Source organism: Cornus florida, unplaced genomic scaffold (assembly GCF_030987335.1).
Source record: "Cornus florida cultivar Cherokee Brave unplaced genomic scaffold, ASM3098733v1 CherokeeBrave_3.0.0_Hap2_Chr02, whole genome shotgun sequence".
NCBI classification, from domain to species: domain Eukaryota; kingdom Viridiplantae; phylum Streptophyta; class Magnoliopsida; order Cornales; family Cornaceae; genus Cornus; species Cornus florida.
The window spans coordinates 111,135,405-111,160,428 of record NW_026775572.1 but is presented as its reverse complement, the minus strand read 5'-3'; the positions used below and the strand labels follow the sequence as shown (position 1 = coordinate 111,160,428).

The window sequence follows — 25,024 nt, the reverse complement described above, 5'->3', positions numbered from 1 at the left end:
CGATTTTTATTACATAAAGGTACACATGGTCAGCCATAAGTACTGGCTAACACTAATTTTCCCTTTCAAAGATTGCCGGTACGTACCTCTTGAGGTACTTGCCATTAATGGGATAGTCATGTAATCGGCCACTGAAATACTTCAGCCTATATGCTCCTCCACTTAAGACTTGATGGACTAAGTATGGCCCTTCCCATTTTTGGGACCACTTCCCATATTTCCTATCCACTTTACCCACTGGCAAAACAACTTTCCAAACCAAATCTTCTTCAGCAAAAGACTTAGGTTTTACCCTCTTGTTGTAGATCCTCATCACCTTCTTCTTGTGAGCTATGATATAATCCAAGGCATCCCTTCTAACTTCATGCAAATCTTCCAATTCTACCAACATTGCTTGAGTATAATCAACTGGAGTTAGATTATTTTGAAAAGCAACTCTGGCTGATTTAACCTTCATCTCTATAGGCAGAACAGCATCATGACCATAAGTTAACATGTATGGTGTAACTCCTGTGCCTGTTCTTTTTGAGTTCCTATAGGCCCATAAAGCTTCATACAAAGTCTCATGCCACCTTCTTGGCTTATCTTTGATCATTTTTTCAATGATCTCTATTAAAATTTTGTTTGAAGATTCGGCCTGGCCATTTGCTTGAGCATAGTATGGCGTAGAGGCTGACATATGAATATTCATGTTGTGGCCAAATTGTAGTACATCAGTTGCCCTAAATACTGTTGCATTGTCTGAAACAAGTGTTTCTGGAATCCCAAATCTGTGAATGATGTTTTGTTCCATGAAATTAATCACTGTTTGCTGATCAACCGCTTTGCAAGCCTTGGCCTCAACCCATTTAGTAAAATAATCTGTGGCAACAATCACCCAGTGATGGCCTTCGCTTGATGGTGGATTAATTTTACCAATAAGGTCAAGGCCCCAACCTCTGAATGGCCAAAGTTTGATTATTGGCTGTAATTCTTTTGCTAGTACATTTTGAATCGGCCCGTGTCTTTGACAAGCTTGACAACCTTTTGAGTAATCTATGCAATCTTTCCTCATTGTCGGCCAATAATATCCATACCTGCGAATCAGCCATCTCATTTTAATCCCAGCTTGGTGAGCCCCACAGCTGCCCTCATGTACCTCGGCCATAACTTGAAGTGATTCCTCCTTGCTTATGCATTGTAGTAGGAGCCCATCTTCTAGCCCTTTTCTGTATAGATCCCCATCTAGAAGCACAAAATTGATCGCTTTTCTTTTAATACTTCTATCAGCCTTGATGTTTGGATTTCGAAGAAACATTATAAATGGTAACCTCCAGTCATCGTCGGCCAAATCTTCTACATCAATTGTCCAAGTATCAAACAACATAGTATTTCTCAATTCGGCCGATGGCAGAGATCTTCGTGTTATCTTTATTAACTGATCTTCTATTCCGGCTGATACTTTTATTCCAGAGGCTGCTTGGGCCATGCTGTTGGCCTCCTTATTCTGCCCTCTCGGCCAGAACTTAAGTTGAACATTATCAAATTGATTAATTAATGAAGTGGCCAGAGAATGAAACGGCCTTAATTGCCAACTTAGGCACTTAAAATCTTCAGAAATTTGGCTAAGGATTAAGTTTGAATCTCCCAAAATCTTTACATCTCTAACAGCCATTTCAATTAAAATCTCCAGGCCGATTATAAGCGCTTCATATTCGGCCTGATTATTTGAACATTTAAAATCTAAAAAGAAAGAGAATGAAGCCTTTCTGCCAGCTGGCGAAATAATAACAATACCTGCTCCTGCTCCATCAGCCGTGCTTGATCCACCAAACATCAACATCCAAGGAGTTAAGAATATAGCTGATGACTCCAATTCATCATAAACCCATGGATCAATATCAGTTGAAGGATGATCGGCCAAAAAATCAGCCAGAACCCTTCCTTTTACTGATTTTTGTGGGACGTAGATAAAATTGAATTCCATCAAAGCCAAAGCCCACTTACCTATTCGGCCAGTGATCAATGGCCTTGATAGCATATACTTGATCACGTTAGTCTGACAAAGAATATAAACATCAACAGGCCGCATGTACACTCTCAACTTCATGGCCGAATAGTACAAAGATAAACAAAGCTTCTCAATTGAGGAATATCTGCATTCTACATCAGTTAGTACTCTACTCAGGTAGTAGACAACCTGCTCCTTTCCATGTTCATTGTCTTGTGCGAGCATACTACCAATTGATTCTTCTGCGGCTGATAAATAAAGCTTTAACGGCCATTTCTTTCTTGGAGGCATTACAACCGGGGGGTTTGCCAAATACTCTTTTATTTTGTCAAAGGCCTTCTGATGGGATTCGTCCCAATGAAATTTCTCATGTGACTTTAATTTCACTAAAGTCGAAAAGACATGCACTCGGCCAGCATGGTTAGAAATAAATCTTCTAAGAAAACCTACCTGGCCGAGGAACCTTTGCACATGTTTTTTGTTAGCTGGGGCCCTAGCATTTATAATAGCTTTGACCTTGTTCTGATCAACTTCAATACCTCGTTTGTGTACCAAGAACCCCAAGAAATTCCCGGCTGAAACTCCAAATGCACACTTCAATGGGTTCATTTTCAATTTGTGGACCCTCATCCTTTCAAAGGCCCTTTTCAAGTGTTCCAAATGCTGTCTCTTGGCCGATGATTTCACAACTACATCATCTATATAAATTTCCATGAATCGGCCAATCATATCATGAAAGATAGAGTTCATTGCCCTTTGATAAGTAGCCCCAGCATTTTTTAGGCCAAATGGCATCACAATCCACTCAAAAGTACCAATTGACCCAGGACATCTAAAAGCCGTTTTATGAACATCTTCCTCGGCTAAATAGATTTGATTATAACCTGAATGGCCGTCCATAAAAGACAATATTTCATGCTTAGCGGCCGAATCAATAAGTTGATCGGCCACAGGCATTGGATATTCATCTTTTGGAGTGGCATTATTTAAATTGCGAAAATCCACACAAACTCTAAGTTTGCCATTCTTCTTCATTACCGGAACAACATTAGAGAGCCATTCAATATACCTAACTGTTCGAATAAATCCTGCCTTAAGAAGTCTCTCAATTTCTTCTTTAATTTTGAGCATTACTTCCGAAGACATCCTTCTTGGTGGTTGTTTATATGGCTGAAAATCTTTCTTGATCGGTAATCTATGTTCTACCAATTTTCTAGACAGGCCAGGCATCTCTTCATAACTCCAAGCAAAGCAATCCTTATATTCATTTAATAATTTAATCAAATCGGCCTGGAATTTAGGCTCAAGCAAAGCACTAACAAATAATGGCCGATTATCTTTTTTAGTACCAACATTTATTTCCAATAAAGGATCTTGCACCTCTGCTTTATTATCTTCCATCCTGGAAGGGGCTGACTACAAATCTTCAAGTTGGATTGCATCCAGCTTTTCGAAACCTTCTTCAATTATATCGGCCGTGCTGGCCGATACCTCTTCATATAGCTGTTCTTCTCTGGCCAGTCTCTTCTCTGCCAGATATGCTTTCAGTCTTATGCAAGCGGCCCTGAAAGCTTGCCGCTTCTTTTCTTCATTGGTTTTGTGATCCATCAGTAACATCTTCAATGTCCTTGATGGTCGACCTGAAAATATCAATTTTCGGCCGAGCTGTTTCTGACAATAATTCTTTAATTTCAGCATTAATTAAATTCTTCTTCATTGTTGCCGCTGCTGGTCGTCCCATCCTGTTAATGCCAACAAATTTGATAGGTACAACAGTTTCATCATAAAGTGCAGCCTCAGCCGAATACACCCTAGCTATAAAGGGTTTGTTATCGGCCTCAACAATTTTTACCTCATTTCCATCCCAAAAAATCAACATTTGATGCAAGGTTGATGGGATGCACATGTTAGGATGAATCCAATCTCAGCCTAAAAGGAGATTATAGGCCGCAGTTGAATCAATGATAAAGAAAGCCGTAAATGATGTCTTACCGCCAATAGTAATTTCCAAAGGTAGAATACCTTTGGTGTTACTAGATCCTCCATTAAAACCACTGATGGCCACGTCGGTTGGAACTACATCGTCCATGGTTTTACCCAATTTCTTCAAAGTAGTTGCTGGAATGACATTCACCACCGAACCATTGTCAACCAAAACCCTATTGATTGGCTGACCCTCAACCCATACTTTAACATACAACGGCCTCAACTGCTGTGTCATGGACAAAGGTGGTTTTTCAAAAATGATTTTATCGGCCTTAGATAGCTGATCCTGAGAGATCAATCCTATCCCGGCCGATGAACTTGTCGAATCGTTCTTAATTTCTGAAGATTCAGCCTTTTCTTCCTGCTTGGCTGACTCAACATCCCTGTTCATCGTTGGTTCTATCCTTGCTTCAAACACAGAAGGCAAAACAAATACCATGTTACAATTTACCTTATCCGGGAGAGAACCAAAACGAATTCTATACTTGGCCGCATGCTTTGGATCCTGGTCGGGCTGATCATCTTTTTCTTCATAAAAGCATGCCTTATTCTCAAATGATGTAGCGACCTCCATGTCCTCAGCCACCACTGGTTCAATTTTCCTTTCTAGTTGATCATGGTCGATCTTGTCTTCTTTCCTTTTGAGTTCTGCATTTTTCCTTTGCATCCTCCTTTTTTGGGTACGTGTAGGAGGCTGCTTAGGAAACTTTGGGTGACTTACTCGAGTCCATCTGCCATGGTCAACCAAAGGAGGTCTAACCGTTCTTACACGGCTAGATTCTTCTCCTTTTTGAACCTATATTTCTGACTGAATTGTTGGTTTCCTTTTGAAACTAGGATAAAAATGTTGTTCTGGCAGGACTCTATCGGCCACCGATGACCGAATGATTCTCACTGCCCTCGGCCCATTTTCTCTAAATATTGATCGATTGATTTCTTTGTGATTCTGTCTAGGCTGATGGCCTAACCTTTCATGGACACTGCGCTTTCTGGTTGATTGGAAATAGCCCCTCTTGTCTGAGTCATTCCTTTGGCCTTTGCAATTTGGACAACAACCATGGTTGATGAGGGCAATTTGAGCTTCTCTTAACTGAATTTCCAAGTCCTTAACTTTCTGCTCATCATTACTGGCCGATGAACTACCAAGAACTTTTGGTAATCTTTCCTGTCTACCATTATCAGCGACTTTTTCAGTTGCCAGGCTGATTACATTGGTACTGACAATATTAGGAAATGGATCGCCATCGACCCCCATTACATCTGGCTTCTTTTCAGGGAATTTCAATACACCTTCATCAATAGATTTCTGCAATACATTTCTAAATACATAACAATTGTTAGTAGTATGATTCCATGAATTATGAAATTTGCAGAACTCTCTTCCTTTTAAATCATTGGTCGATGGTATATTGTGTCCTTTTGGCAAAACGATTTGTTTGTCGGCCAACAAATGATCAAAAATTTGTTCTGTTTTGGCCAGATCAAACGTATAAACCTTACCAGTATCAGCCGTACCATTCCTTGCCGATGAAGTCGACGGCTGAGTACCACTGGTGGATACATTTGGTTTTGTTAAAGTGTCACATACATAAGGTTTCTTTAGAATGACTTCGGCTAAATTAGCTTCAAAATCTTCCTCTTCAACCACATCAGTTGAATAAACTTCATAGTTGGGGTCCCTATAGTACGTACCTTTAGAGGAATTTTTTCGTTCTTTCTCCTCTTTGAGAACCAACTCATACCTGGTAGCTTTCTCGGCCAGGTCATACATGTCACGAAATGGAACTCCTTCAAACCTCTTCCGAAGTTCAAAATCAAGGCCGTTCAAAGCCAAACGAATGTACTCCTGTTCTGGAAGAGGTACACGACATCTTAATCTTGCTCTCCTGAATCTTGCAATGAATGTCTCGACCGATTCACTAGGCAATTGACTTAGCCTGGATAAATCGGCCAGAGTAGGTTCTGTCTCCGTACGGTAGAACTGATTGTGGAATAATTCCTCCATCTGTGGCCAATTAAAAACAGAGTTAGGAGGTAGACGAATATACCATGAAAAAGCTGCCCCTGTCAAAGAGTTAGGAAAAAGTCTCAATTTCAACCACGGGCTAACACTGGCCTCTCCACATTGAACCGTGAATCGGCCAATGTGTTCCACGGTTGATTGATTCCCCTCTCCATTAAAGGTTACAAAGTCAGGGACTTTATATCCTCTAGGGAACTCAACTTGGTCTACCACTTCTGGATAAGGAGTTCTATAAATTGGTCGGCCGACACCTCTAAGTTCCAGGCCATATTCTTCTGTGAGTAAATCAGCTAATTGTCTTCTATCTAACATGACTTGATGTGGCTGATTTAATATTGGTGGTACCTGATTAAAAACTAGCGGCTGATTAGCCGCTGGTTGATAGCAATTCGGCCAATCATGTGGCTGATTAGCCATATTTTGCCCCCCGAGCCCTACCTGTGGCGGCACATGAGTATACAGTGGTTTCGGTGGCCTCCACCTGATCTGATTGCCCCCCGAGTTCAAAGGCATCCGAGAAGGGTTTGGTAGAATTACCTGTGGCTGCGAACCTACTACTGGTGGCTGATTAGAACCTGCCAACGTAGGCTGAGGATAGCTTTCTGCCCAGGTGAGTAGCGTATGAACCGGCTGACTTGATGTTGCAACTGGTTAAAGTGTCACTACTGGCGGCCATGGCTGTGATGTTTCAATGGCCCTCTCTGGCCGAGCAGCTTATGACAGATTCGGCTGAGAAACCGATTCCTGATTGTTGGAGCTGCTAGCTTGAGTCGGCTTGTTCAAAATAAAGGCTGAGAGTTGGGACATATTTTCATGCAAGTCGTTGTAGCGTGCTCCCATCCTTCCCATTGCATCTACCAAGGAGCTAACCTGTGCTTGAAGTACGGCTAACTCATCAGTAGGACCTGCTGCAGAGTTCTCAGCCTGTACTAGCTGATCGCCTTCCTCTAAATCTTCATCAGTAGCCACGGCCATAGAATTTTTTGTGGGCCGCGGCATATTTGCCTCTTTTATAACACTCTAGTAGTGTTCCCACCGGACGTGCCAAAACGTGTTCGCGCGATTTTTGTTCCCTACGCCGGTCGATGGACTCTTCGCGAGCGTGCCAGAATATTTGTACAAAATACCCAAAATATGTAATTGAACACCAGCCTATCCCTTTTTCCGATGGTTGGCTCTCAGGCGATTGTGTGGGAGAGAGACTAGTAAGAACTCCCAGTAAGGTTCTTTTATGCCTTGTTTGTAGCAAGGACTTTTTAGAGTGTCTAAAGAAATGCAACGGCTGATGAATGTTTGAATGGATGGAATGGCCGAGTGAAGACAGGCGGCAAGAACTTAATCGATCGCCGGCCGAACGTGATGGCGAGAACTTAATCAATCGCCATCAGCCAAACACAATGGCAAGAATTTAATCGATCGCCACTGAAACGTGATAGCAAGAATTTAATCAATTGCCATCAGCCAAGTAATGACAAGAATTCAATCAATTGTCACTACGATTCAATGGCAAGAATTTAATCAATTGCCATTGAATTGAAAGCCTAACTAAAATTGCGTAATTAAAATTGGCATAATTGAAATTGAAAGAAAGTAAATGGCTGAATAGAAATAGTTGACAATGATCTAATCAATTGCCATTAAATTGAAATAAAGAAATTTATAGGAAAATGACGTAGAGTCAATTGAAAACATTTTTAGTTGAAATGCATGTTTTGTGGTGGTGCTGGACAAATTGGAAATGGAGTACAATACTTCTATTTATAGAAGTTCTATCTCAACTTATTTTCCTAATTAATTGCTAGAAAATCTCTTTTGCTTCAATCATTTTCTTTTGAAATTCAAACTGAGCTACGGCCCAACATTCCTCGCCTTCAATATCGATGCTCCAGTTTCAATGGGAAAGTCTTTACTGAAATCTCTCTTTTCCTTGATTTGCTTTACTTTGTTGCTGAAAATAGGTCGTATTCCAGTAGTCTTTCACATCTCTTCTCCTCTTGTTTCGTCTTGCTTCAAATAGAATACCTTTGTTGAAGAAAATATTGATTGCTAAGAAGTCGGTAGAAAGCTGCTGGAAGATTGCTAGTAAGTTGCTGATTTTTAGCAATTTCTTTCTTCAAGCTTGACTGAAATATTTCTCTTAAATGGCTGGAAGACCATTTATAGCCTTGACCCATACACTCACGTGGCTACCCCTTCTTTTTGAATTTCATTTTCATAAGGATTCAATTTCCTTTCTCATAACTAAATCCCTATTTTTTAGGAACTTAATTATGTCACCTTAGCCAACCTCTCCCAATGTTCTATTTCTAATGAAATTTTCTTTTGAAATTAACACAAGTTTCGGTTGTTTAGTAACAACCCTTTTGGTGAGGTGGCTGAATATATAGATATCCTCCTAAATCTTCTCCTACTATTTCTCCATTGGCCGACCATTCTTGGACCTGCTCAACACTTATCGGTTTTCTATTGGTCCATGTCGCTGCTGAAGTGGCTGCCAAGTTTTGGTGCCAACACTAATCATGAAATAAAGATGAGCGCATGTGAGTTGGCCTTTTGGGCGTCATTAGATTTAAACTAATGATTATTCACCAGTTTCAACTTTGAACAAATACCACTTTCAACGGTCAAACAGTGGTGCTATCATGTTAATAACGTCGCTTCTTCTACCGTCACACGCAATGTCACCTTCGCAAAGTGTTGTCCCCGATCAATCCATCCATCATATAGACCAATCACATCAAAATGGTTGACTCTTAAATTTTCCAACAAAATCCTAATTTTCATTGGACAGTGATTTCATTAAATCAAAGTCCCCTGTCACTTATCACTTGTCTCACTTCCCAATCTAATAAAGTACTAATCAAACACTTTCTCATCTATTTATGTAATCAGCTTCATTCACTCATAGTATTCCACGTCGTCATACAAGATACTCCTGCGAGGAATTAGATGACGTGGCACGCTGTTATTGGATTAGCATTGTAGGTTTCAAATAGACATGAAGCACAACCGATCAACACCATAATTCCCCAGTCAATAAGTAGTCCAAAGGTAGGGCATAGCAGTTCCGTGCTATATTTGTCTGCAGAGAATCGTCTGATTTAATAAGATACAACCAATTCAGTTCACTGTGAGAGTCTGCGAGAGAGTAGAGAGAGAAACAAACCAATATAGAGAGAGAAACAAGGGAGACATACATATATATATATATATACACACACAATGTTGTACCAGTACAATATACTGTGATTGCTTGTATTGAACGAAAGAGGGCCACTCTTCAAAAATGGATTACGAGAGGATCGAAAAGAGGACTCAACAGGTAGCGCCTTACCAATTTACCATAAGTCTTGCATTCTCTTCCTTCATTTTGCTTTCTCTTGTCCCAATGTGTTTCATACAGAGACGTTTCGTTTTCATTTCACGCATTAGTTTTGTAATTTTCTCGCTTTGAGTATCAACAAATCATCGACTTTTTTTTGATCTGGCAAATCTATGCTATAGGAAACTCCCAATTTGAGCTGTGAAATGAATGATTCCATATACGTCACTTTTCTCTCATTCTTTAGAGTCTCGCAGCTTCAGAAACCCTAAAATTGGGATTTGATTTGAGAGTGATTGTATACAGAAAATTGGAGGGTTGTCTCCTGGGAAATTGAGGACTATGCTATTGGGAGTAGAGAAGAGGAGGAAAGAAGAAGAAGAAGAAGAGCAGCTGGATTCCACTTTCTCATTGAGATCTCAAGTTTCTGAGACCGATCACTCTGGTATTTATACACGCAGTACAGATTTATGTAGTAATCTATGCACACACTTCATTTCATTGCCTGTTTTTTATTTTATTATATGTTGTTCTTAACGTATATCGGAAAATGGAAACGAAACTGGAAATTTGACCATTGGATTTTTTGTTATGTGGGACCCGGGAAAGTACTCATTTGACCCAGTTGAGATGAGTTTTATTGTTTGGAAAACAAATTAACCTGAGATGAATTGCCTTTTTCCTTTTTATTTTTCTCAATTTTCTTAAGGACCAAACAGAGGAGTTGGATATGTTTGTTTTAGCGGAAAATATGGCCACGAATCTTGGGAAATTTTATTTAAATTTTAAATTAATGGCTTAAATTTATCCTTCCAACTTGGTCTACATCTGTATAAATTACATAGTTAAAACATTAAGAAAGAGTGAATATTGGATGTAATCAGGTGCTAGCTATCCTGAGAATTGCAAAGATGTAGATGTTGTGAGTGTACTCCGGGAATGCTCCACTTCTGCAACAATTGATTCGTGTACGGAGATGGTTACCGACCGTAGACTGAAAGATCAGTCTTTCATCAATTCAAGAATTAGGTCTCAAGATGAAAGTTCTTTAGATTATGATAGTGGGCATGATGGCACGAGTGTATCGTCGTCGTTATTCGAGTTTCAGAAAGCAGAACGAGGCCCGCAAAGAGTGCCACTTGCACCTTTCTCGAAGCCAGCACCATCGAAATGGGACGATGCCCAAAAGTGGATAGCAAGCCCAACATCTAACCGGCCAAAAGCTGGGCAGTCTCAGGGCCAGGGTGGGCAAGGGGTTGGATCGCGGAAAATTAGTAATTTTGGTTTTGGAAACAGACAACCGTCAACAAAGGTTCTTGTTGAAGTTCCAGATCAAAGATTGGTTGCTTTTGAAGAGCCAGATACTAAGACAATTGATTTAAGCCAAGCTAAGGAGAAAAATGGGGGTAAGAAGTTTGTTAGTTGGAAGACTGATCCGTGCCCGGTTGCTGATCTGTGTGGAAACGAGGAACTCATAATTGAGAAGTGTGTTGGAGAATCAGCAAGTAAGACTTTATCTGTGCTATTTCAATACTTTACTCTCCTTTTTTTGCAAACTAGTTTTCAACTTTTCAGCACTTCAACCACGTTCCTACTTGGCTTGAGCCATATATGTGTTTTCATAGATGTTAGTATATATAGCATCTTCCACTTTTGGTGTTACTATTGCTTGTGTATTACTTTGAGTGAGTGAGATTTTAGTTTGATAACTTGTGTTTTCGAAAAACTTTAATTAAACATGTGCCATGCTCCCTGGGAACTTAATAGAAATTTACGAATCGCCCAAGGCAAATTTCTTGGGCAATAATGAGTTAATGACATAGCCCTGGTACGTATTGTTGCTGTACTGCAAAACTTCCATCATTTTGGTGTGACGAACTACTCGATGAGGGAATCATTTGGAAGAAACTAAACCCTCCAAAGGTATGATCTAGAAAGGTGTTCACAAATCTAGGTCCACCAACTAGGTTCCGAAATGATAAAGTTTGGCTTTGGTAATATCGAATTTAAACAGAATTTGTTGTACTTACTATGAATGGAATCCAATTGGAAGCACAAGAACGGTCTGGGAAGAGATGACCCGACACCATTTACCTTAGGGTTATGGTTTTGAGAAACAGAGATAAATCAAAGCCATAAAATTTTCCTCTTTTTCTTTTTTCTTTTTGGGTATCTATCCTATTTTATTGTAATATATTAAGCTATATAAATCAAGAAGGGCTTCGATGTATTGCTCCACAGACAAATAGCAATTACTCGGTTTATTCTTCATGGTTTCACTTTAAAGAACTAATTCTTTTTCTCCTTCACAACCACCTCCTCCGTCAATCAATGGATAGGTGGGTGCCTTTGTTCACTAGCGTACTGATATGAATCTACTTTTGTTTGTGATTTATATATCTTAGCTATCCCACACACACACACACACACACACATATAGAGAGAGAGAGAGAGGAAAGAGAGAGCTTCTGAACACACACACATATATATATATAGAGAAAGAGAGGAAAGAGAGAGCTTCTGATTCTAACACGCAATATTGACAACCATGATAAATGAGTATTTTGGTTTTCAAGAATTTACACCCCACTTTTGATCAGTTTTTGGTTGCACTACTATTAAAAACCAGGGTTCCTTCAGCTCAAACCTCTAGTGGGAAATCCTGTACCGCCCCTCAACAATCGTCAAATTTTGTAATATACTTCTCAGTCCCATGTTTAATATAAGAATATTATATTACAAGACCAGCTGAGCTGTGAAGTTCTTTATTGTGGTGCCATTAAATAGGGTTGAATCCTTGTGAGTAGGTTCTTTGTTTTTTGCCAGATGGCCCAGATTTCAACAGAAATGAACAGAAGATCCAAGAATATATTTTCCTAGAACGGAAACTCTTAGTAATAGATATGCTAATAGTGATTTTTATAATGGTTTGCATTTAACAAAATATATCAAGTATAGCACCATCATCATGAGCCTAAGCAGCGTGGTTCATTGTATTTTTTATTATTGTAAACTTCATGCAAATTTATCTGTACCTGCTGAACTATGATATTTGGAACTCAAATGCTGCATACAACAATTTGCAGTTAACCTGAGCTGCCATGATTCATCTGTATCTATCCATAGCGCAACAACATTCATTCCACCACCTTCAACAGCTAGGTCAGTATCAATGAGAGATATGGGTACTGAAATGACTCCTATTGCTAGCCAAGAACCTTCCAGGACCGGAACTCCAGTGAGGTCAACCACGCCAATGCGCAGTCCAACTTCTTCTAGACCATCAACTCCTGGAAGAGCTGCACCAGATTCATATCCCACTGGTCCTTCAAATGACCATTTGGATTTGAACAAAAATGATTTGTCTGAAAAGGAATTGCAGATAAAAACTAGGAGAGAGATAATGGTTCTTGGAACTCAGCTGGGTAAGATGAATATTGCTGCCTGGGCTAGCAAAGAAGATGAGGACAAGGATGCATCAACTTCGCTGAAAACTGTAAGAGTGGAACCAACTAAAAGTGTAACTGAGAAGCGTGCGGCAGCTTGGGAGCAGACAGAGAAAGACAAGTATATGGCCCGGTAATTTAACTCCAAGCTATAATTTTTTATATTAATTCAATTTGACTCTACAGAAACTTATTCCATCCTACTTGGGTTCAGCTATACAATCATTTTTCGCCACTCAACTCTATTTAGAGCCATATCCTCTATTAGATAGGTTATTGTATCTACTTTTTGCCACCTGAACTAGTCATCTCTTTGACCTTCATGTCCTGTACAACTGATGTCCACACTTTATCATATTTTCTCTTGGTCATGGTCACTTGTGTCTAAATCTGTCACAGTTATGTAGTGTAAAATTTGTGAACTTCCAAAAGTAGAAATTTTCGTAGAGTATTTTTGTATGATTTGGAGCATTTTTTCTTCTTTGTTTTTTTGGGTCAGAAGTCAGGCATCAAACTGCATGTGATCATTTATGAACAAAACTTGGCTATAAACAATGGACTAAGTGATGTATTAGTTTAGTGTTGAACATTTTGATCTCCACGGTTGTGGAGTCGTATTAATGCAGATTTTAACATTTGTAATTATGAAATACAGTTTGAGGGTTAGTCGAAAATTTCTATCATAATGTGGTGCAGTGTCAGAATGTGAATTTTTTTGACAAGGGTAATTAACTGACGTAGAGTTTCCATGCAGTAGCTAGACTTGGCTATTTGACATTGCTACTTCCAAATGTTTGGCCAAAGATAAGGACTAACGGTTACATATTTCTCAGGTTCAAATGTGAGGAGATCAAGATAGAGGCATGGGAAAATCATCAAAAAGCAAAGACAGAAGCTGAGATGAGGAAAATTGAGGTAAGGTGAATATTTATCTATTAAGTTTTGGTTTTCATGTCCATGTTGTTTTTCTCTTTCATATGACAATACACCACAGGAAGGAGGAGGCTAGTCGTTACACCTACCACTCCCCCTTTAGCCCTACTCCCCCAACACCCAAAAAGAAAAGGAAAAAAAAAAAAAAATTGTCCCATCACAGTGATTTGCACCCTTTTGTTCCTCTAATGGAGGAGCAGAATTACCAACTGAGCTAGACAGCTGGTGGTAGCCATGCGACTGTTGCGTGTGCACCTCTACTCAATACCTTGTCATCCCTAATTAGGAATAAGATGGTTGTATTTAATCTCCTGCTGAAAGGCATCTCCCTAGAATTGCTTATGGTTTCTGATATCACTTATCAGCAAATACTCTTTGTATGTATTATGGTTGCATATGAAGCATCCTCTGATGCATACGTTTTTACTGACTCGGGTTGAAAATATGTGTTATAGGGCAGTTATAGTGTGGAGACTAGAGATTTTAAGCTATTGCAATGGGCATGAAGATCTAAGGCAATGAAATAGATTGACAAAAAATGAGTCATGAGATGTGAGGTCACTTCAGAGGTAGTGAAAGTGAAAGTGTGAAACAATATAAGATGAAAATAAGTGGCAGATAAATATAGTATTAACTCTATGAAAAGTGACTTTTTTTTTTTGTTGTTTGTTGTAATATCCTTTTGCTTTCAATAGGGTCCTAAAATGACAGAAGGGACTTCTTGCCTAAATATGTTAGCATTCCACTTTCTAATCGGGTGGTATCACATTCGTGGTTCTTTAATAATAAAGAGGAATTCAATAAATTCATTACACACTGACTTCTGATTGAACTTCCAAGTTTATTTGAGACAAAATTTAGATAGAATTATTTGGCTGGCCATAAATTTGAAAATGTTGCCTAGGATTTGAAACGCTTCTATTAGAACTCTAAAAGTCACCAATTTATATTTTTGTCAATTTGGTTATAAATTTTTAAGAATTATTGTAAGTTTTTGATGAAAAATTCAGGTGACTGAAAAAAAAAATAAGAAGAGAAGAAGTAGAGAAGAAATAAAGAAAGAAACTGTCAGAATGGTAAAATTTGGATTTTTATCTTTGACTATGAACTTAGATAATTTCGTGCCCTATAAATTATTATCATGCTGGTAGTGACTTATGGTGTATCGGAAGACATTAAGGTTAGACTTATGGTGTATCAGAAGACATTAAGGTTAGGATTAAGGAGTTCTAGCTATTTATTTGGTGAATAATATGAGATTCGTTAGTGATGTCCTGAATCAATTGATGATCTTTGTAGCGATATTAATGTGTAGATGCTCTAAGTATTATTTTGCAATAAATCATATAATTAGTAAAAATGATGATACAAATGTGTACATAAATGTCATATATATATGGTCTGAAAACTCTCCTGCTCTCAAATTTTTTTGCCTTTGATGCTTTTGTGCTCCCGCTCTTGCTTGTGCGTTTGCTCTCGCTCCCGCTCTATCTGGCTTAGGCTAAACTCCCCTCCATCAATTTCAGTATGTATATGTTGTGTCATAATTATTTGTAGGCTCTGAGCTTCGAACCTAAGACCTGGCTACTGTGATAACTTTTTTTTTTCTCTTTCTCCTGTGATACCTCTATTACAACTAACTATTCAAAAATCCTTAGTCTGTTTGAGAGTAGTAGCATTAATTGAGCCAACCAGGAATGTACGTAGTGAAGGAACTTCTATACTAAAATATGAGATTTCAAGTGTCAGAGGAATATGTTATTGGTAGATTATGCATGCTTTAATGGTAGGCATTGACTATTTCATCCCGTGCTTTAATATCAATATCCTCATATCTCTTGATCCGTAAGTTGTTTTCGGACCCCCAACCTCCATCAGTTAAGATCTGTCGAAGTCCCTCTACAAATGAACCAACGCGTAACTGATGATGCAATAAAATATTTTGCAATTGTGTCAATAAGGTAATTCAATTTGAATGTCTAAGATGATAAACCACTTATGTCTAGTTTGTTATGGTTTATGAGAATCAACCTTGCAATATCCTCTTGGGTTTAACTGGAAATACATTTGAGCATTACTGCTGGTGGAATGTAAATAAGTCATCATTAGCATTTAGCACTCTTCAATGTTGTAGGTATAACAAGACCTTTTAAGCCTCCAAAACCCAGAAGTCCATTGCTGCTTGGATATGAGTGGTCTTTGGGGATGGAGTTGTTAGATTTGGTATAGAGGCTACATCCAAGTCCTTGTAGAGTTAAAGAAATTTCATTGCTGTGTGTATAGCAACTGGTCTTTAACTATATCATGCTCACAATTATTTGATGGACGTAACTCTGTGTTTTTAACATGTGGGTCTTTAGCATTTATGGTTTCTGACCTAATGCTTTGCTAAATATACTTGAAAGTGATTGGAACTGTGTTGAGGTTCTTGTCCAAACGACATTTGGTTTTTTTATTTATTTATTTTGAGATGATAAAAAAGATTTGTTTCGGTGTTTGTGATATTTATTATGAATATTATTGACTGTAAGATCAAGTGCAACGGTCAGCCCTTTGAGCTACATAACTAACCTGGATTAATTGTTTTGTTAACTACATAGGGATCCTATGAATCATATCTTCATATACTGACGATTGTAGAATTTTGCAGGAGTCTGATATGCAATGGAAATCATCTAATTAGATATTATAAACATGAATTTAAAAAGAGAATCAATAATATGTGTGTGTGTTCCCACTGAATGGCATGCTGCATTGGCTTTTGATTGAAATAGAAGTGCAATAGAGTAAGTTGGCAGTCAAATGATATAGGATTTAGTGTTTGATTGGAAAATGCAATATAGAGTAAGAGAAGAGCATAAATGAACCTGGGATTGTAGGATCAAGGAAACTGATGTATTACTGGAATCCTATCTTCAAATATTATCAACATGAAATTTAGAATGTTTATCAAATGTTAGGGTATTCCTTGCAAACAAAATTCTGATTGCAAGAAGAATGCATGGGTAAGCCAGAATATTGCCTATACGTGAGTATCGAGGGGGTGCCTGGTTACAGCGAAGAGAGAGGCCAGAGTTCTATTGTGGGCTAATTTGGAGTTATTAGATTAGGGATGAAGTTGATATGGGCAACTTTTAAGAGAGAAATTGATATGGTTCACTATAAGAAACTATATGTGTGGGAAAAGAACTAAGGAATGTTTCACATATGGGTTAAGAAATATTTCGATGCTAAAACATTAAATCCTGAAATCAGTTGCATTTAGTTTTTAATTAAGTAACTGACGAATTTTGCAACACTCTTATTTTGTATTAAACTATGTTCTGTAAAATTCAATTTCAAATTGACATGTTCTTGCAAACCAACGTATATGGCTTCCAGGTAGAGGTGGAGAGGATTAGGGGGCGAGCGCATGATAGGCTGATGAACAAACTAGCAGCTGTAAGGCACAAGGCTGAAGAGAAGCGAGTGGCAGCGGAGGCCAAAAGAAACCAGCAAGCCGCAAAAACAGAGCAGCAGGCAGAGTATATTCGCCGAACCGGGCGTATACCTTCCTTATTTTCATGTTGTGGTTGGCGGCGCTCTTGAAACTTGAATCACTTTTTGGCAGAGCTTTGTATGCTGGTCAAGCCTCCTGTAATGTGTCATATAGATCATTTTTAGTATTTGTTTCATCTTGTATTCTCTATTCTTAATTGTTTGAAAACTTAAGTGGTCACCATGCGATGGGCACACCTACCCAACTTATCCTTCTATGATTGTAATCGAGAGTTGGAAAGCTGTTATTGTAGAAGTGGAGCAACAAGGTGACCAAAAGCTCTTATACATATAGTTTTTGCATGGAATGAACTTTTAGTGCAATATTACAATTTAGTTTTTGAATATTGAATCATGAAAATAACCATCTGAGGAATATAGTAGGAGCTATTCAACAGGCAACAGTTTCTCCGTTTGACAACATTTTTTAGAGTCACCTTCAATGATGGTATTCTCATAACCCCATTGACAGTGAAGCTTTATCCTTTCTCCGTTTCTGTAATGTACTAAACTACTAATCATAAAATCTCTGCAATATTAGCATCTCAGACATGAGGAGAAAAAATATAAGCTATGCGAATGGCCATTCTTTGATGTAGGACAGATTTTATTTTTGGTCTTAGTTTTAGAATCCACCCACCCTCCCCCAAACTGTAATTCCTGGCTCCGTCCCTGTGCGTCACGTGAAACAGCGAGATCCACTCCGCCAACCCCCTCGCTTGCCTCCACGAGCGCTTCCTGGTGGTTCCCTTCTACGACTCCACCTCCACCATTAAGTCCTTAACCGGCAACAACTAGTTCTTTTCCGACCTTGACACCTCCGGCGGTGAGGCCAAGGAGGTTGAAGTGGCGTCTTGGCTCCTCCCAAACCCTAAAGGTGTGTTTACTGTGGTGGGTGGGAGAGAGAGAGAGAGAAGGGGTGAGACAGTGTCTCCAAAAATGAATAAATGTGGTAATATATTACTGAGAAATGAATAAATGTGGTAGTATATTACTGAGAGTAGTTTGATCATTTTAGGAAAAGATAAAAATAAAATATTTTATCGTGGGGCATATTAGAAGTGTTTGAATCTCATTTATAAAATAGAGTATTATTTTCCAAGATGTGACTAGGTTATAAATGACCGTCTTTAACCTAATCAGAAGTTTATATCATTTAGCCCCCTTTTTATTTTTTTTGAATAACGTATTAACCTTGGTCATTTTATAAGCCCTTGTGCAATCACAAGTGCATGCCAGTGGGCCAGACCGGACCTTTCTTTAAACGGATGGGTTCGATTATATCAGCTCACTTTGCAATCCATTCTTGTCTCATAGGCTGAGATTTTAAGGGATCACAGTATCTGGGAGGCACAAGAGTCATAGGTTGAAATGATCGTAGGGTTGTAAATATGCCACGTGTCAAGTTAGCATCACATCCATCATCCACTGCTTAGACTCTCAAGTCTAATAACAAGTCATACACAAAAGACATATACAGGGTTAAGTAAACAGCCCTCATATATACGGTTTGTACAAAAATAATTCTTACTTTTTAAAAATGTGTATTTTAATTTATAAAATCAAAATAAAAATTACAAATAAGCCCTCCTGACCACTTTTTAATCACCTAACATAAATTCAAAAATCCGATTTTACCCTTGGGTTAAGTGCAAAAAAACCCTCTACTGTTGATATAGCGCAAAATAGTCCATGTGTGATATAAAACTCCCTATACTATCAATTTGGTGCAATTACTCCCGGTTCGGACAAAAATACATTAATACCATCTCTAATATAAATAAAATAATATTAAAAAAATTGGGCAATGTAAAAAATTCATGCTAAATAAATATAGAATATAACCACTACTAATTTTCATATAACCAGACTTAGCCTAAAAATTTCAAAAATTTCGATTAATTTAAAACCATTAACTTTTATTTTTGAATTTATTTTTCACATAAATTTTATACTAATAATTACAAAATTCAATATTATCCAATTAAGATCATTAACCTTAAAATAAATATATGTAAGATATTCAATAAGTGATGACGAAGCTGTAAAAAAATTAATTACTAATGAATTATGAACTAAATTAAAGATATATTAAAAAATAGAACTTTATTCCTCTTGATTATTACAGTAAAGTAGAATTTTTTTTTTTTTTTTACCAGCCACTGTAAAGTTAAACTAACCAATAATTTTTCAACAAATAATGCATTTGGTTTATAAAGTAATTATGATAAATTTCAAGGATGATCACTATTTTTTATTTTTGGAAATTACAATCATTGTAATTTTAAAATTGCATGCATTTGCTCACTTTATGTTTCCAGAGGACCCAAAAGGATGTTGTGGGTCCTACTTTCTTCAACTTAGGATAGTGAAATTACTTTTTCCGTAGACACTCATGTCTAATATGGATTCTTTTAAAAGGAAATTATGCTATTATATATATATATAGAGAGAGTATATGTTTTTTCAAATAAGGATAAAATATCATGTCTTTTTTAAAAAATTTATTTTATGTCAATTTTAATTAAAAAGTGGTCAGAGGGTTTATTAGCATTTTTTTTGAATTTTATAAACTAAAATGCACATTTTCAAAAAGTATGGACTATTTCTGCACAAACCCTATGTATCGATTATTTTTTGTACTTAACCCAAAAATTTATATTAGAGAATGTATTAATGTCTTTTTATATTTATATTAGAGAATGTATTAATGTCTTTTTATATATACAGAAGACTGTTTTGCACTATGTCAGTAGTAAATGGATTTTTTTTTTGCACTTAACCCATCTATATATATATATATATATATATATATATCACACCAGACGAGAGAGAGTTCAGACCGACCTTAAAAAAAAACAAGGTACTCGGCTTAGGCTAAAGGCCACATAGATACATGCGCTCCGTTTCTGTTTCTGCCCAATCTCTATCTCTCTCTATCTGGCGGCTCACTTTCTCTCTCTAGAAAGTTTTCTCGCCTTTTCTCTCTCTCAAGATCTGATCGGTTCTTGCCGTAGCTACTATACCATGCGGTGAATCGACTCTGAGCCGCCTCGTAACCCTAGATCCTTCGGTGATTTCTATCTCAAGATACAGAACTCCCTCTCTCTCTTAGGGCTAGCATACCCAAATCGCCATGGTCGGGGGTGCACAACAACCTCAACTTCAATCTCAATCTCAACCCACAACGACAATCCCAGCAACAACAACGACAACAACCTCGGCCGAAGAAGCCGCCTTGAAAAGGAACACCGATTGCATTTACTTTCTGGCTTCACCCTTAACCTGCAAGAAGGTTAGATTTTCATCTCTTACGTACGTACATATATATATATATATATATACACACACACACACGTATGTTTATATATGTTTTTATGTGTATATATGTTTGTGCTTTCGTGTTTTATGTGTTCTTTGGATAATAGTGTTAAGGATTCATTCTGTTGACGGAGATCTTTGCATGTATAGAAATCTTGACGGGTTTAACTTTGGGGATCTATAGCTTGGTATTCAAATACGGCTTTGTAACGTTGATTTAGTTGCTAATTAGGTTTTGGGTTGTTTTAGAATTGGGGAAGTAATTAAGGGAAAGCCATATATATGAATAAATTGTAATGATATTATTTGTTCAATTGGCTGGGTGTACTTATGAATATATAGTTATACTCATTTATACACACACCCCATTAAAGACTGGTTTGCAATCATGCAGATCTTATTTAGGGTTCAATTTATTTCAACTCTATTAGTGCTTGTTAGTGATAATTGATAGCTCAACACTGGTTTGTGGGTCATGCATTGGAGAGAGAAAGCAGAGAATCTCTTGAATTTGGAATACGTTCGTGAGAGAGATCTTTCGGATCGGAACCTACAAACATTTGGTTCCTTTTCTGAAAACAGCTGGCGTTGAACGTTTCCAAATGTTTTCTTTAGAATATTAGCATATTTATCGAACCGTTTAAGCAATCAATGCTAAAAATTGCAATTCAAGAGGTAAACGACAAGTAGCTTTGTTACTGGACCCTGTAATCTCTAAATATTAATGCATTCTTTTCATGAACACCTGCCATAACATGCACTACGTTCATCAATTTGTCGTGGCAATTGATCATGCCACTATACTTTTCACTTCAGTACTTTATTCTTTCTACTATTTTTTTCCCCTCTTCTTTACCGGTCTTGAAACCTTGACCTAGGACTTAGAAGTTAAGATCCAAAGCCACTAGGACAAAGATAGACTATTCTTTCTATATTCTCTGGGTGTGGATATACCCTCTTAACATCAATGTGATCTTATCAATGTCCTTGCATTGAGATTCAACAATTTTAAAATAGGGTTGAATAATGCAGTACACCTTCCCATTCTTTTCTTATTCTCTTCCTACTCAAGCAAACACCTTTCTTTCTCTAAGGAGTCTGATTGTGCATCCTTTCTGTCAAAACAGAGCATATTAATGAAGAATAAATAACAAATGAAAAGGCATGTTTACTAATTAAATGATTATGTAATGATGACATTAATTTTTTATTTATTGCATTATTATTTTTGTTTGATGGCCTTAATTTTTTTCCCACCTTTTCTGTCAACAGGGAAGTGAGTGTGAGTATCGCCATAGCGACATTGCCCGGGTTAACCCCAGGGATTGCTGGTATTGGTTGAATGGTAATTGCTTAAATCCGAAGTGTGCATTCCGGCATCCAGTAAGTCTCTTTACTTATCTTGGTCCAACTATATTTATATTAGACAATTTGATAATTCTAGAATTGACAAAAAAACTTCTGACATATGAAATAGCAGTTTCTTTATATTATATTCACTGTTTATAATATGAAAGATTAACTTCTTCTTGTTATTTTTTTAGCCTCTTGATGGATTGTTAGGAGCCCAGACACCAACTCCTGCAAGATCTTCTATGGCTCAGTCTCAGACTGCAGCAGCACCTGCGACGCATGCTCAATACAGCTCAAGTAAACAAGCAGTGCCCTGCATCTTCTTCCAAAAAGGTCTTTGCTTAAAAGGTGACAAATGCTCCTTCTTGCATGCACCAAACACTACCAACAATAAAGTCCCACAGGTAGCTGCAGCTGCACCTTTTACCGAGCCTCCCACTCCTGTGAAGACCTTTGGTGGCCTTGAAAGGTGTACTCATGAGAAAAAGATTTCACAAACAACTGTTCCGATGCCCATTGAATTGCGCCCCAAGGCAAAACCAGTGGCAAAAGTTGAAATTACTCTTCCAAAAAATGTAGCTGCTGTTCATAAGAACATGCCACCACCTTCAGGTTTGGATGATGAGTTTTTAAGGTACAGACCAACTGATGTTCCTCCTGCAAACAATGGAGACTCGATCAGCAGGTCTGCCCATGTATCAGATAGTCACAATATCTTGAATGGTAGGGATGCGTATCAGTTATCAAGGGAACCCTCCCCTGGTTTTGATGTTCTTGTCGATGATGAACTCGGAGATTCTGATTATTATCATAATGAGGATCAATTTGGGAGAACACAAACTCATGAGGGAAGGAATTCATACCCCATGAACGAATATGATGGTGCTGATTATAATGATGTTGACCAAAATATTTATCGTGATTCACGTGGCTATGACCCATACGAGCGCATGCAAGGGCAGTTTGGTTGGGAGCAGCAGCGCAGGGCTTCATCCGAGAGGATGGTGGGGGGTTTAGCTAATCTGGAAAGGAGGCAATATCCTAGAGGTGATAGTCCTGATCAAATTGATGGGTCAGATTTGCGACATCGTTTATCAAAGCAAAGGAGGGTTAATGGTTTGAGATCAGTTATTAGTCAGGAGTATGCAAATGATGACCGTGACGAAGATCGCAGTTACCGGGGTTCTCGCAGGGAGGCCCGTCATGTAACCTCGCGTGAGGGTTCCTTAAGCAGTCGCCTCCGGGGAAGAATAAAAATTCCAGAAAGATCATCTTCTCCTGTGAATAGATTTGATCTGCGTGCAGAAAGGGAAATGGATGGGGGAAGGATTGGTGGCAGATTGTCACCGGGAAGGCCACAGATTTCCTCTCACCAGGGAAGGCTTCGAGACAGAATAAAAGGGAGACTGCAAGAGGATTTCAATGATGAAGGGAGAAATTTTAGAGGTCTGCGCAATAAAAGAGACATAATAAATGACAATGATGCTGATTTTGCTGCTCCAAAGCGTCTGTCAGAGCTGAAAGTTGGGAAGAACAGTGACAGCGACGAGCAACAAATCTACAATCAACAATCACTTTCCCTTGGGAGACGGAAATACCCCACCAAGTTAGAAGGACGTCAACAGACTGAAGGCGATCTCTCATTTGAAGGGCCAAAGCCTCTAAGTGAGATTCTGAAGAGAAAGAGAGTATCTGATGACTACGATCAGAAGGAAAGTGTATTGGAGGAAGCCAACCTTGTGCATGGCAGTGAGGGAGAATCCAAGTTCGCAGCAGATGACAACGGTGGATCTGCAGAAGAAGGTTTAATTCCTACAAAAAGAATAAAATCAACTGATGGCGAGTCTTCTCCACAATGTGAAGTGAGCCAGCTTGAGATGGAAGATGGTATGATAATAGGTGATGAAGCTGTGGAATATCATGGCACTGAAGCTTATGATCAGAGGGATGGGGACTCTGATTACGAGCAGGTTGATGGGGAAGATTTCAACCTAGAGGAAGGTGAACATGCAGACCAGGAAGACGAATATGTGGACGATGACGATGGGGATGATTTTGCAAAGAAGATAGGTGTCATGTTCTCATAAAAAGAAGAGGGTGGTTTGCTCAAACTATGATTATTAGTATTTGCAGAGGACCTGAACTTCTTTATAGTAGCATTCGGCTCTGAATAAGTAAAAAATTCAGCTGCTGTGGGTTCTTGTGCCTAGATGTTGGATCATTAAGAGTCAGTCTTGTTTTTGTTTTATTTACCTTTGTATTATTAGAATCATCTATTTTAGCTGTATCTAAAGTCTTGAATTGATTGAATGAGAAATTTGCTTCAGAGGCATGACTGCAAAATTTAGAAAGTTAACAACAAAAACGACTCTCTTTTATTCTTCCATTTCACTTCTTGGTTGCGGCTGTAAATTACCATCCTCTCCAATAGCCTTCCTTTAGGTGAATGTGTACAGGAGGAGGAATATGTGGATTAGCTCTTATACTGTTGCCCAGGATGAAGAAGTACATAATCAGTCCACGCCTTTCTTGTCAACCAAACAACTAAGCCATTCCTATTTATGTTCTTTTTCTTGTCAACCAAACAACAAAGCCATTCCTATTTATGTTCTTTTTCTTGTCAACCAAACAACAAAGCCATTCCTAATTATGATTTTGTTTGATGCAGGAGAGGGGGGAAAGGATGAGGAAAAAATATTTATTGGATAAAATTGAAATGATATAATTATCAATGAAGGATATAATTTGAAAAAAATACTATTAAAAACATCCTCTCCTCTCTCTTTTATTATTATTTTTTTATAAATAAATTAATGGAGGTAGTCAATTCTTTTTTCCCATTTCTGGAATCAAATAAAAGAAGGAAAGATATTAGTTTCAATTAAGTGCATTTGACAAGATAGATGGAATCTCATTTAAATTGAGATAAAATTAAAGTTAATGAGACTTAACTTATAACTCAACACAAAATATCTAATATATACTCCCTCCGTCCCTTATTAATAGTACATTTTTTTTTTCTTTTTATATGTCCCATATTAGTTGTCTTCTTTGAAAAGTCAAAGCAATTTTTTTTTATATTTTCATCATTGTCCTTTATCTTTTTAAAAAAT

The 25,024-nt window shown here is 37.9% G+C and overlaps 3 protein-coding genes across 4 annotated transcripts; 2 read left to right on the top strand and 1 right to left on the bottom strand.

Moving 5' to 3' along the window:
* Positions 1-52: 52 nt before the first annotated feature.
* LOC132296607 (uncharacterized) lies at positions 53-3,220 on the bottom strand. Its single transcript, XM_059794792.1, has 2 exons — positions 1,649-3,220; positions 53-1,504 (listed from the first exon to the last, which is right to left on the bottom strand). The coding sequence occupies exons 1-2, from the start codon at positions 3,218-3,220 to the stop codon at positions 53-55; spliced, it is 3,024 nt and encodes a 1,007-aa protein (XP_059650775.1).
* Positions 3,221-9,108: 5,888 nt separating this feature from the next.
* LOC132295557 (uncharacterized) lies at positions 9,109-17,601 on the top strand. Of its 2 annotated transcripts, none has more exons than XM_059793853.1 (6): positions 9,109-9,321; positions 9,628-9,766; positions 10,206-10,826; positions 12,408-12,900; positions 13,601-13,687; positions 17,082-17,218. In XM_059793853.1, the coding sequence occupies exons 1-6, from the start codon at positions 9,286-9,288 to the stop codon at positions 17,083-17,085; spliced, it is 1,380 nt and encodes a 459-aa protein (XP_059649836.1). In that variant the 5' UTR covers positions 9,109-9,285; the 3' UTR covers positions 17,086-17,218. The 2 variants fall into 2 exon arrangements, with proteins under 2 accessions (XP_059649836.1, XP_059649835.1); XM_059793852.1 differs by having other exon boundaries at positions 9,110-9,321; positions 13,601-13,682; positions 17,082-17,601.
* A 2,481-nt stretch (positions 17,602-20,082) lies between these two features.
* LOC132295556 (zinc finger CCCH domain-containing protein 17) lies at positions 20,083-24,254 on the top strand. Its single transcript, XM_059793851.1, has 3 exons — positions 20,083-20,532; positions 21,831-21,941; positions 22,103-24,254. The coding sequence occupies exons 1-3, from the start codon at positions 20,374-20,376 to the stop codon at positions 23,996-23,998; spliced, it is 2,166 nt and encodes a 721-aa protein (XP_059649834.1). The 5' UTR covers positions 20,083-20,373; the 3' UTR covers positions 23,999-24,254.
* Positions 24,255-25,024: the final 770 nt, after the last annotated feature.

Coding starts and splice junctions, on each gene's coding strand:
- LOC132295557 (XM_059793852.1), top strand. CDS start 9,286: ATGGATTACGAGAGGATCGAAAAGAGGACTCAACAG. Junction 9,322..9,627: donor TCGAAAAGAGGACTCAACAG/GTAGCGCCTTAC, acceptor GATTGTATACAG/AAAATTGGAGGGTTGTCTCC. Junction 10,827..12,407: donor GTGTGTTGGAGAATCAGCAA/GTAAGACTTTAT, acceptor AACAATTTGCAG/TTAACCTGAGCTGCCATGAT.
- LOC132296607 (XM_059794792.1), bottom strand. CDS start 3,220: ATGCCTGGCCTGTCTAGAAAATTGGTAGAACATAGATTACCGATCAAG. Junction 1,505..1,648: donor AGATTTTAATTGAAATGGCT/GTTAGAGATGTA, acceptor GTTCAACTTAAG/TTCTGGCCGAGAGGGCAGAA.
- LOC132295556 (XM_059793851.1), top strand. CDS start 20,374: ATGGTCGGGGGTGCACAACAACCTCAACTTCAATCTCAATCTCAACCC. Junction 20,533..21,830: donor CACCCTTAACCTGCAAGAAG/GTTAGATTTTCA, acceptor TTCTGTCAACAG/GGAAGTGAGTGTGAGTATCG. Junction 21,942..22,102: donor AGTGTGCATTCCGGCATCCA/GTAAGTCTCTTT, acceptor TTATTTTTTTAG/CCTCTTGATGGATTGTTAGG.